The sequence below is a fragment of the Schistosoma haematobium genome, chromosome 1 (assembly GCF_000699445.3).
Source record: "Schistosoma haematobium chromosome 1, whole genome shotgun sequence".
Taxonomy (NCBI): domain Eukaryota; kingdom Metazoa; phylum Platyhelminthes; class Trematoda; order Strigeidida; family Schistosomatidae; genus Schistosoma; species Schistosoma haematobium.
The window spans coordinates 9,014,054-9,027,342 of record NC_067196.1 but is presented as its reverse complement, the minus strand read 5'-3'; the positions used below and the strand labels follow the sequence as shown (position 1 = coordinate 9,027,342).

At 34.5% G+C, this 13,289-nt stretch overlaps 1 protein-coding gene across 1 annotated transcript in view; it reads left to right on the top strand.

Annotated features, from left to right (window-relative positions):
• COL4A1_1 (collagen, type IV, alpha) overlaps positions 1 to 8,420 on the top strand; it is a 74,668-nt gene extending 66,248 nt beyond the window's left edge. Inside the window, exons 31-34 of the mRNA XM_051208504.1 lie at positions 460 to 786; positions 2,013 to 2,190; positions 5,020 to 5,137; positions 7,554 to 8,420. Coding sequence (XP_051073065.1) covers positions 460 to 786; positions 2,013 to 2,190; positions 5,020 to 5,137; positions 7,554 to 7,829 — 899 coding nt within the window. The 3' untranslated portion in view covers positions 7,830 to 8,420. The remainder of the gene's footprint in view (positions 1 to 459; positions 787 to 2,012; positions 2,191 to 5,019; positions 5,138 to 7,553) is intronic.
• Positions 8,421 to 13,289: the final 4,869 nt, after the last annotated feature.

Genomic DNA, 13,289 nt, shown 5'->3' with positions numbered 1-13,289 from the left:
AAGTATAAAAATAATAGTGAATTCCTTTTCAGCCTGTTAACAATTCGTTAAACTAAAAATTATTGTATAAAGTGGAGCGTGTATGAGACTATCATATTAATGAATCTAATGATGTATGTGGCTCAGGTAGGTTTTAACTTAATTAATGTGTCCATATGTAGAATAATAACTAGTCTTATTAATGATTGTAAGTAGATCATTTCCATGCTACAAATATCCAAAAGACATAGAAAAACTAGTGACTCATGAGGTCCAACAAACTCATTAACCTAAACGGACAACTTATAATTTTTATATCAGTATTTATAGCTACAAGGATATCCATTTTGGGGATGCTGGAATCCTACCATAGTCTTATCATTCTGATGACAAGTTACTCCTATTGTTTTGGTTTGTGCATACGGGAAGAAAAATGTTAATCTTTCTTCACTATTATTAATAAATTTTTTCTCTTTTCAGGACAACGTGGCAAACAAGGTGATCCAGGAGAAAAAGGCATTAAAGGATTGCCTAACCCAATTCCTGGTCCTAGAGGTCCTATAGGCGATCAAGGTCCACGTGGTGATCCTGGTTACAGAGGAATGAAAGGTTTTATTGGTGAAAAAGGTCAACGTGGACCAGCTGGAAGAAATGGAACAATCGGGCTAGATGATAGTGGATTTCTTTTCACTGTACATTCTCAGGATTCCCAACCGCCTAGTTGTCCAATTTATACAACACCAGTTTATACTGGCTACAGTCTTGTTACACTTCAAGGTGATGATGATTCAACAACAATGGATTTAGGTAAGATTTTAATTACATTCTTAATATCTTGGATAAAATAATAATAAATTGATGTGAGTTATTCAAGACTCTTCTTTAGGTATCAATCGGCAAAGGAGTTGCAATACATAAATTGTACCTTGATTTGTTTGGTGGACAGTTACTCTTCAGACTATCATGATCATTTATAACTTTTTGTGAACATTATTAGGGATAATTCAACCACATTTCCTTTTGACTAATCAAATTAACAAGATATTAATTACTATATTCTTAATTATACCTTATAAATGTAATTCTATATGGTTAATTGGTTAATCACATGTAAATTATTTGAAAGATTAGAGCAATTATTTCATTTATCAATACATCTTTAGATTAATAAGATTAAAAGAGATTTATAAACAAAGATCGGTAGCAGTAGCATACGAAAGCGCATTTCGTCCTATTTGGGACTCTTCAGCTGGATGTACCTGCATCCCATAGTTGAAGTTCACTCCGGGACTCGAACCCAGTATTCACTTAGCTATTGAAGAAATATACCAAGAATCTGTTAAATTTCACCATCTGGTGGTAGCTTCTAATTCTTTTGAGTAATGTGATCTTCTTTAATGTGAAGAAATCAACTCTAATCAGTTAGTTTGCTCCAAATTTACCACTAGTATTTTATATGAAAGACAAAAATGTGATCAAAATTAGGGTATTCAGTAGTGAATCCAATTAGTATAATTTGCTAACATGAATTTTTTTAATTTTCAGTATCTAATCTGTAAGTGAAATAGCTTCTTTATGATGTTTTAGTTTCGTGTTCACTGAAACATTGATAAACCTCAGAATCAGGTTAAATCACATATTCTAACACTTACACTGTAAATCCATTTTAACTTTTTCAATATTTTGATTCAGTAAACATTTGTGAATCAGATACACATTTTCTAGATTGAGATCATGAACCGATTGATGTTAGACCACCACTGAAAACCTGGAAGCACTGAACGGCCGTTTCGTCCTATTGTGGAACTCCTCAGCAGTGCGCATTCACGACCCCGCTCGCGGGATTCGAACCCAGGGCCGTCCATTGCTTCCAGGTTTTCAATGGTGGTCTAACATCAATCAATTTATGATCTCAATCAAAACTTAACAATCTCCACACCCCCTGAACTGACAAATTTTTTTTAAGTTTCATCACTAGTTACTAATTTTTACTTATTAGCGAAAGCTGATAGAATTTTTTTTTCATTTTTCAGGAACACCTGGTTCATGTCTTAGAAAATTCAGCATAATGCCATTTGCAAATTGTTTTGCTAAAGTAAACGGTCATTGTCAAGTGAATATGAGAAATGGACGTTCATATTGGTTATCAACATTAGAACAATATATGCTTTCTCCAGCCCGTGTTGAAAATATTAAACCATATATTTCTAGGTAATTCATTATTTGAACTAATTCTTTTGTTGAATGGCTTCATGAATCGATTGATGTTAGACCACCACCTATTAGGGGACTCCTTGGCAGTGTTCACCCACGATCCCGCTCGTGGGATTTGAACCCAGGACCTACGGTCTCTCATACAAACGCTTAAACTCTAGGCCACTGAGTCGACATCCAACGATGTTAATGTCTAAATTCAACCAATCCACAAAATTGCTCGACCATCTTCCATTGTACTGAGGTAGATACTTGTCTCTACCTGACATGGATTAGCTCCACTGGTCACAGCTTCTCACTAAAACTCCGCGAATTTCCTCATGAAGCTAGTCAATAGTGAGCACATGTTAATTATCAGTATAGGGGTTGTGGAGACCATTAAGTTTCTGGTTGAAATCATGAATCGATTGATGTTAGACCACCAGTGGTGGTCTAATCTCCACAACCTCATACTGATGATTATTTCATATTGTTAAATTATATTTTGATTACCAGTAAACTATTCTCATCATTTTTTTGTTAGATTGTTCATAAGGTCTCATTTACCACCTCAGAATGGTGATGACTATTGAGTAAATCAAAACAGAAGCTCTAGTTGATTTGCGAAGTACTGACTTATTGGTTAAAAAATTTGACATTTATTAGTACAACGGACCTGTGGAAATTTAGTGAATTTTATAATTCATATTATGAACTGGCCTTTGACAGTCAGTGAAAAACAGGAATCACTAGGTTTGTCAGGATCGTTCACCAGGAATCGAGCTCAAGATCATCATTCGGGATGGTCGAACTCCATCGACCATAGATTTTCATTAGAACTCCTGGAATCATTTTTTTAAAAATTGTTCCCTAGTAAGCATATAGTTCTCGATTTTCAACTAATATGTTGCAGATTCAAATCCTGTTTCATTTATAACCGAGTAAATGAATGAACTACATTAAAAAGATTAACATGAGAAGTACCATAATTTAAAATTCCATGAACCATTTCAACTAAATCAAAATTTTAATCAAGGATTCATGTGGTAATTACTGACGTTCATCAAATCATATGGTAATAGAAATCAAGTCGATTATTGGGTTCTACTATTTGATTCTAAAAAATTGATCATTTCAAAATTCTTCGTCTTTAAAATACGCCCATTTTCGACTAAAATTTTATTTAGTCTACGTTACTTCATGCAATATTTATCTGCAATGTCCAAAAACCACCATGGCATATAATGAGAGCATAAACAGGATAGAGTAGAAATTCATTTGGTGTTATTTTACTTGTATCTTCCCATTGTTATTTAGGACCTCAATTGATCATTCTCGTCTTGGTATATGTACATCCCGTGTGGATTGCCTAGATATAGCCTTAAGTTACCAGCTTTTTAAGCAAATATGGATAGTGGCTAGCAGTGGAATCCAGTCAACTGGATAATACGATGGTATTTGAAGCGAACGGTACTGGGTTCTAGTCTCGACGTGAACATCAACTCTGGGATACAGGTACATCCAGTTAACGAGTCCCAAATAGGACGAAACGCGCATCCTGAATTCCACTGCTAGCTATTATCCATCTTTGCTTAGAAAGGATAGAGTAAGTTTAGTGAGTAGATAAGTTAGTTTAGCTTAGTGATCAAATTACATGCCAAAACTTTTCAGACAGTCATTACTAAATCCACAAACAGATAAGTGTAAAGAAATTACTAACTTGTTGATAATTATTTAACTAAATAAATGGTTACCAAGTTATTTCAACTTAATCACGGTAATAAATAATTGGTACAATATGATTCGTTTTTTGTTTGTTTGTTTAATTACTGTATCATTTTTGTAAACATATTCATTATAAAGTTGAACAATGAACAATATTTTTTTGCAAGACATGTTTAATAGGTTAGTTTATCGTAAAATAAGTGACAGCATCTTGTGAACAAATGAAAATCAGAAAGTTTCTATGCAGAACATTAACTTCTAGAACTTATTATTCAGGTAATAAATAACGATGGCAAAGAAAGACTAGATAAGAATGTAGACATCTTCAACTTATATAAGGAACGATTAATGCCATATGTTGTCATACAATCAACCTACAGCAAAGTTTGAGTGAAAGTTCGATTGCATATTTCTAAGAAATCAACTTCATGGTATTCATATAAGTTAATCAATTTAAAACTAAACTGCACTTAAGATAACTTGGTTACTGAGTCAGTTAAAAAAAAATGAAGCATACAAGATTACAATGAAAGAAAATCTGTGACTTGAATTACGAACAGGTACTTTACATCTTTTTTGAATATCAAAGTTTCACAGAGATTGCGAGATTTGAAGTTACTTTGCTTCATGGACCTACTTTAACTATAGCATCATTTAAAACCATGAAACATTCTAGTATGAAACTTCTCACCAGTGCATGCCAATAACACCGACAGGGAATTTGAACCCAATGGTCTGAATTTAATGTTTTGTCATAAGGTTTGGAGATCCTGGGTTACCGGTCCGAGCTACTAAGGAGTAACATACTAAGACGAAAGAGCCTGTGCAATGTTTCAGGCTCTTAATAATTGTCAAGTTAAACTGTTTATACTGTTGCTTATTTCTTTAATCCTAACTACATCCAATTCGACTTGTATTCATTTGATTAGGTAATAGTAATAGAATATGTAGCTCACGACACAAATAATACAAACAGATAATAAGGTATACTCATCATAGATACTAACTCGAACACACGAAATCAAGAGTACTTATTCTATAATTTCGGTTATTTAAATACATAAAAATAATTTACCATTGGAATCAAATTTATGAAATTCTGTTTTATTCATATTCTTACAGATGTATTGTTTGCCAGTCTAGAACTTGGTTAGTAGCATTTCATTCTCAACGTGATGATATTGGTCAAATGTGTCCACCTGGTTGGGAAAATGCATGGAATGGTTTCAGTTTTCCAATGGTAATTATTTCATTTCAATCTTATTATAAACAATGTGAACTTTCGGTGGACTTTTTTTAAACTTCTTACATACAGCTATTCAACAGTTTAACGTAGAATATAATATTAGGCAATTTGATGTAGCAAGTTGAAGAAACCCGGATCTAGGTTTCCTATTAGTCGACACCTATCAACTAGGTGTATGCTCAGTCTCCAGGTAACTGATATTCCATATGACATTCTGGTCCACGTCATCCAGCTTCATAACTGTTACCGCAATAGCTCAATGATAATCCATAAGATTGTAAAGCTGGATGTTTGGAGTTTAAATCCGTAGAAGCCCATCGGTTTCCTTAAAATTACAGATACAGTTTACTGATAAGTGTCAAATAAAGTGAAACCTAAACATAGGATTTTCCAATCACCCTTAATCAAAATAGTATGGGCCACATATCCAGTTACTTGGAATAGTCGCTTCATTATAACTGAACCAACAGAAGTCGATCGCCACCAAACACTATAGAAGCAAGACAAGCATGATCAGTCAGTGAAAAAAAAATTTCTATCCATTCAGTACCTGCAAAGAAACCATAGACAGATAAACAGCTAGTTTTTTAGACTAGAAAGATATGCATATTCTTAACTCCTTACTAAAGATATATGCATTATAGTTTAAAGAATTTTAGACAGAAAAAACTAACTATTTAGTTCTGACTCACTGGCTCCGCTATTATACAATGGTCAAATAATTGCGTCACCTTGGTAACCCTGGATTGAAGTGGAAGTTACACAACCATTTTGTCTGAGTTTAAAATTCATTTTAAAAGTAAATACACACAACATAGAGATAAACTCACAATTCTTTGACTTAGTGATAAACAAAACACTGTTAATGATTTGGTACCAAGTAGTCGAATCTTAAACTTCAATTAACTAAGTTTCTATTATAAACCTCAAATATTATTATCAGTTATTTAATTACTCACTCACTAATTGATTGATTAACTTATGATTGAAAATATTGAGAACAATTCGCTTTATAGCCAAATATTTTACTAACACAATTCTGCGTTGTTGACTTATTGTCTTCAACAACAATGCAGTAGTTAGTCGATCGAAACATTTGAAAAGCTAATAATCACTTAATATTGTTCACTAATAAATAATATACGAGATCTCAATGAAATAGAATATTTCTCTACTCAATTAATGGGGATTATTGATATTTGAAACATAAATAAATCTTAAATTCACTTGGTATTGCTTTGCTTGTATCTTCCCATCAAGGTATAAGACTGCGATTGATCAGTCTGTTATTGGCATATGCCTCGATATTGCTTTAATTCATAAGTTTTTATAAGCAAAGATGGATAGTGGCTAATAGTGGAATCCAGGACGCGCGTTTCATCCTATTTGGGACTCGTCAGCTAGATATACCTGCATCTGCTAGCCACTATCCATCTTTGCTTATAAATAAATCTTATTCAAATAGTGAATACATTCTTATAGTTTCTATCAGTAATCGAAAAGTCATACTCGATGGAAAAACAAAACTTGAGTCTATAGAAGAGGTGTAAACATCTAATTATATGGCTGGTTAATAAAATCAAGTAAGTTGTCATTTCTGTGTCAGGAATCCAGGCATTCAACCTTCCAATAAACAAATGTAAGTGTCACTTAGAATGTTCATTGACTTTTTGCTTATTTTCAGAAATATACTGATTAAATAGTAATAAGAAGACGAAGGTTATCAGAACTGTGATATATTAGCGCAATACATTTCGAACAATCTGATCACACATATACTTGTTCAGAACATTTATATATAAAAATAAAAGGTCAACTAGACTGAAAATGGGGTAAGAGGAGACAAGGATAATAATAATAATAATAATAATAATAATAATAATAATAATAATAATAATGTGAACACAACTTGAAACCTAATCACTCTGGACAATAAGTCAATATTACCAGGGTAGGTTTAAGGTGGGAACAAACTGTTTTTGAATACACACAGGGAGGTTTGAATTTTCGTATGGCTAAGGCTTCAATAAACTTTAGTGTACGCCCTTTTACACTTTTATACAACAATACGAAAGCTGAATTTAGACCAATCTTGTGACCTGTTTCAATTATATGTTTAGCAATAGAGGATGATGGATGTTTATCCTCTGCTCTTATTAGGTCATAATTAAGTGATCACATTGTTCGAAATGTATTGCACTAATATATCATCACATAGTTCTGATAATCTTCGTCTTCTCATTACATTATCGAAATTTATCAAATGGGACTGTTTTAAACAGTAATAGTTCATTGTATGTCTCTCTCAGTTTTTCTTGTACACACAAAACACAAAACAATTTCTCATTCAACTTCAGCACCTAGTTTAATTACACTATTTTTTCTTCTGTTTTTCTTTTTACATCTACAGGCAATTGGATCATCATCAAATGGTGGTGTACAACCATTAGAATCACCTGGTAGTTGTTTACAACATTTTCGTGCTTTACCATTTATTGAATGTAATAATCATGATGGAAATTGTTTTCATTGGCAAGATGGACGATCTTATTGGATGTCTAGTATTAGACAAAATGAACAATTTATTAAACCAATTGGTACTACATATAAAACAGAGACAGGTATCTTACAACATGTTAGTCGTTGTAGTGTATGTCGACGTGCAATGGAGTCATTATTACGTTAAAAAAATTTAAATGATTAGTATAAATATAATGGATTCTTATCATTATTATTGTTACTATTATTATTATTATTATTGTTATTATTATTATTATCATTATTATTATTATTATTATCATTATTATTATGATTCAATGTTCCTTTCAGATTTTGTCTTTAAGAATAAACCACAAAACAAATGAATTACTCTCCTTCTTTTTTTTCATTTCTTTAATGAGAAACATAAATCCACATAAACCGACACACATTCACACACACACACACACCAAGAGGTTGTCAACTTGTATTATTTACCTTTTTTTCTAAAAAAAAATGTATACGGTAAAATTTCACTAGAAATATTACATTACCATATAGGTTATTGTTGTATGATGAAGAAATATATATTGAATAAATCTTATGGATACATTAGATATTTAACTAAAGTTCTAATGTATTAGTATAATAATTGTTATTATTATTATTATAGTTAATTATTAACGTTACGATCATTATTATTATTATTATTATTATTAATACTATTACTATTTTAGACAATTATTATTTTTCAAATTTTTGATCAATACCAAATCGATAAATCTCTCTCTCTTTCTTTCACTATATGTATCCATGCATATATATATATATCCAAATTACTAGAACTGATCGATATTGATTATTCTCGTTATCATTATTACTACTAATTATTATTATTATTACCATTATTATTATTGTTCGGATAGTTATATATTTTTTAATATACATACATATATATAGGCTTTTATCTTTTCATTCAATGTTCAATTATTATCTCCTTAACTAAAACTACAAAATGAATTAGATTTAAAAAGGAAAAGTAACTGACATTTTTACAAACAAACAAACAAGTAAACAAAGTGAATGAAAGTTAAAGCACTAGAGACGAGAAGAAAAAACTTTTTTTAACAATCAATTATATTTTCTTTGTTTCTGTGTGTTGATTTTTTTTTTGTATTTTTCAGGAAGTTTGCATTTCACTTTGTATGATTGATTGATTGATTGATTGATTAATTAATCTGTTTTATTTTCTTCAAAAGTTGATACAAAAAGAAACAACAACAACGACAACACACATACCCACATAGCAACAAAAGAATAGGAATTTTTAAACGAAATTTATTCGATATACATACTTAAAAACAAAACTTTTTAATCATATATATATTTCTATTTATTTATTTTACAGTGAGCTTGTGTGAATAATTACGATGATGGTTTCATCAATGTTTTGGTTGTTATTATTATTATTATTAGCAAAATCGAAACTACTTTTCTTGTTATTTATTGCTTTTTCTTCTTTTTTTCCACTCGATAAGGGTAATTGTTGGTTATTTAAAGAAAAAATGACTATTTTTATGTCTTTCTTCTCATCATAATAGACAGTGTCAAGATATTACTTATTACAAGAAAATGTAGAATTCCTTTATATATTTTATTTAAACAATTCACATTGAAAGCAAAGATGGATGGTGGCTAACAGTGGAAGCCAGGACACACGTTTTGTCCCATTTGGGATACGTCAGATGGGTGTACCTTATAATGCATGTGATTTAAGGCAATATTAAGGCATTCCGTACAGGATGCACATATGCCAATAAGAGACTGACCAATTGCAATCCTAAACATATGTCCTGGGTTTGAATCTCGTAGGAAGCAGAATCGAGGATACGCACTGCTGAGAAGTCCCACAGTGGGACAAAACGGCCGTCCAGTGCTTCCAGGTTTTCCATGGTGGTCTAGCTTTAATTGACTCACGATTTCAACTATTAAAATTACTATAATATACACAAAAATACTTCTGAGAATTATAATTTCACATTAACTCAAAAAAGCAATTAATGATATATTTGATTATATTCAAATGTTGGGGGAAATGTGTAAAACTCGTAGAATGACCATTGAACAGATGAGAGTAACCTGTAAAGTGACCTATTACTTACTTACGCCTGTTACTCCTCGTGAAGGAGCATAGGCCGCTCACCAACATTCTCCATCCAACCCTGTCCTGGGTAATCCTTTCCAGCTCCTTCCAGTTCCTATTCATCTTATCCATATCTGCTTCTATCATCCGACGTAATGTGTTCATTGGCCTTCCTATTTTCCGCTTCCCTTCACCATTCCAAGTTAGGGCTTGCTTCGTGATGCAGTTTGACGATTTGCGTAATGTATGTCCTATCCATTTCCATCGTCTTTTCCTAATTTCTTCTTCAGCTGGAAGCTGGTTTGTTCTCTCCCACAGAATTGTGTTGCTGATGGTATCCGGCCAATGGATTTTGAGTATCTTGCATAGATAGCTATTTATAAATACTTGCACCTTTTTGATGATAGCTGTAGTAGTTCCCCAAGTTTCAGCTTCGTACAGTAGAACTGCCGTGACATTCGTAATTAAGGTTCTCACTTTGATATTGATTGAAAGTTGTTTTGAGTTCCATATGTTCTTCAATTATAGGAATGTGGCCCTTGCTTTGCCAACCCTCGCCTTTACGTCTGCATCTGAACCTCCTTGTTCATCGACGATGCTTCCCAGGTATGTGAAGGATTCTACATCTTCCAGAGTTTCGCCATCAAGTGTGATTGGATTGCTGTTTTCCGCTTTGAATTTGAGGACCTTGGTTTTCCCTTTGTGTATGCTGAGGCCTACTGATGCAGAGACTGCTGCTACACTGGCTGTCTTTATCTGCATTTGTTCATGTGTATGCGATAGGAGGGCTAGGTCATCTGCGAAGTCCAAATCGTCTAATTGGTTCTGAGCTGTCCATTGTATTCCGTGTTTCCCCTCAGATGTCGAGGTCTCCATAAACCAGTCGGCCACCAGAAGAAAGAGGAAGGGGGAGAGTAGACAGCCTTGTCTGACTCCGGTCCTTACTTGGAATGCATCTGTCAGCTGTCCTCCATGCACTACTTTGCACTGTAGTCCGTCGTATGAGTTCCGGATAATATTGACAATCTTCTCAGGAACTCCGTAGTGTCGAAGAAGTTTCCATAACATCCTCCTATCTACACTGTCAAATGCTTTTTCATAATCAATGAAGTTGATGTATAGTGATGAGTTCCACTCAACTGATTGTTCGACGATGATCCGTAGTGTTGCAATTTGGTCTGTGCACGATCGATCCTTACGGAATCCAGCTTGTTGATCTCGAAGTTGGGCGTCTACTGCATCCTTCATCCGGTTCAGCAACAATCTGTTGAAGACTTTGCCTGGTATTGACAGTAGTGTAATGCCTCTGTAGTTTTCACATCTGCTCAGATCTCCTTTCTTTAGAATCTTGACGAGGTGTCCTTCTTTCCAGTCCATCGGCACTTGTTCCTCCTCCCAAATCTTTTTGAATAGAAGGTAAAGCATGTTTGTAGTTACTTCGATGTTTGATTTCAGTGCTTCAGCTGGTATGTTGTCGGGTCCCGCTGCTTTCCCGTTCTTGATTTGTCTGATGGCCATTCTAATTTCTTCCGTAGTTGGTGGATTGACATCTATAGGAAGATCTATGTGTGCGCTGCTTCGATGTCCGGCGGATTCATTGGAGCCGGCCTATTCAGGAGTTCCTCGAAGTATTCTACCCATCTGTTACGCTGTTGTTGAATTTCGGTGATTGGCTTGCCTTCTTTGTCTTTGACCGGCCTCTCTGGTTTACTGTATTTCCCTGATAGTTTCTTCGTTGTATCGTAAAGCTGTTTCATATTTCCTTCTCTAGCAGCTTTTTCTGCCGTCGTTGCTAGTTCTTCCACGTATTTCTTCTTGTCGGCTCTAATGCTCCTCTTCACTTGTTTGTTTGCTTCTATGTATTCAGCTTGTGCTTGGACTTTCTCTGCTCGTGTTCGGCTGTTGTTAATTGCTGTCTTCTTGTTCTTCCTTTCTTTGATCTTGTCCAGTGTTTCTATAGAGATAAATTACTTATGATGGTGCTTCTTTAGACGCAGAACCTCTTGACACGTTGAGGTTAATGCTTCTTTGATACCTTTCCAGTTGTCCTCTATAGTAGTTTCTTCTTCCTTCAGTAGACCCTGTAAGGCTTGAAACCTGTTGTTGAGAGCTATCTTGAATTCGTTGATTTTGTTAGTATCTCGAAGGAAGGCTGTATTGAACCTTTGTAGTGCTGTTTGTCCAGTTGTCCAGTTCTTCTTTAGCTTCAGTTTTAAATTGGCTACAACTGGGTGGTGATCTGAAGTTGTATCAGCTCCTCTCCTGGTCCTCACATCTTCCATTGTATTTCGGAATTTTTTCTCGATGCAGATATGATCTATCTGGTTCTCTGTAGTGTGGTCCGGTGAGATCCATGTAGCTTTATATATACGTTTGTGTGGAAATATTGTGCCGCCTATGACTAATTTGTTGAATGCACACAGATTTGCAAATCTTCCCCCATTTTCGTTTCTCTCACCCAGTCCATGTCGTCCCATGATATCTTCATACCCGGTGTTGTCTATTACAACTTTGGCATTTAGATCTCCCATCAGAATGGTGAGGTCCTTTCTTGAGCACTTCTCTATGATTGACTGCAGCCGCTCGTACAATAGACCATTGGTGGGTGCATAACATTGAATAATATTCATTGTGATCCCCTCCTTCTTTGTTTTGAATGATGCTTTGATGATTCTGGATCCGTGAGATTCCCATCCTACAAGTGCATTTCGTGCTACTTTGGACAGCATAAGAGCGACTCCCTGAATGTGTGGAGCATTGTCCTCCTCGTGACCGGAGTATAGCAGCATCTCTCCCGTAGCTAGCCTTTTCTGTCCAGCTTGGGTCCAGTGGGTTTCGCTGATTCCCAGTAATGCTAAGTTGTATCTCCTCATTTCAGTTGCTATTTGACTGGTCTTCCCGGTTTCCCACATTGTTCGAACGTTCCATGTACCTATAAAAATTTTTGCTCTGGTTGTTAGAAGGGGCATCGGTTTCGTGGCTTCTGAAATAACTCGGCTTTCACCATGAAGCGTCATAATTCTTCTAAATGAAGACCTTCTAACTTTCAGGGCAGAGTTTAAATGGTTTGAAAAAATTTTTCTGGTAAGCGTTTTTTAGCGAGTTAGTTTTCTACGGGATGGGGACGCTAACCCCATGCCCAACCCACCTCCTTTACCCGGGCTTGGGACCGGCAGTAACTCTGGAAGAGCTACAGGCGTAGTTAAAATGACCTATGTTCTATTAAAAATAGAAATAGTTTCTTGATCGTAAACCTCCAGCTACATTCATTAAAACTAATAGGCGAGAGTCTAGTTTGTGGACAACCTTTGAACGAATCTAACGTGACCTTGAGAAATACTAGCTAATCAACAAACAGTCGGTATAGAGTAAAAATATGTTATACAAAACCAAGGAAATAAAGTGAATACACTTCTTATACGCGGTTCAAAAACTTATCAAGGTTAGAAAGAGGTTCATAGGTTCTAAAATCGTAATGCATGCAGTAGAGGAAATCATCCATACGGCTGCAGTATAGTCGGCCTC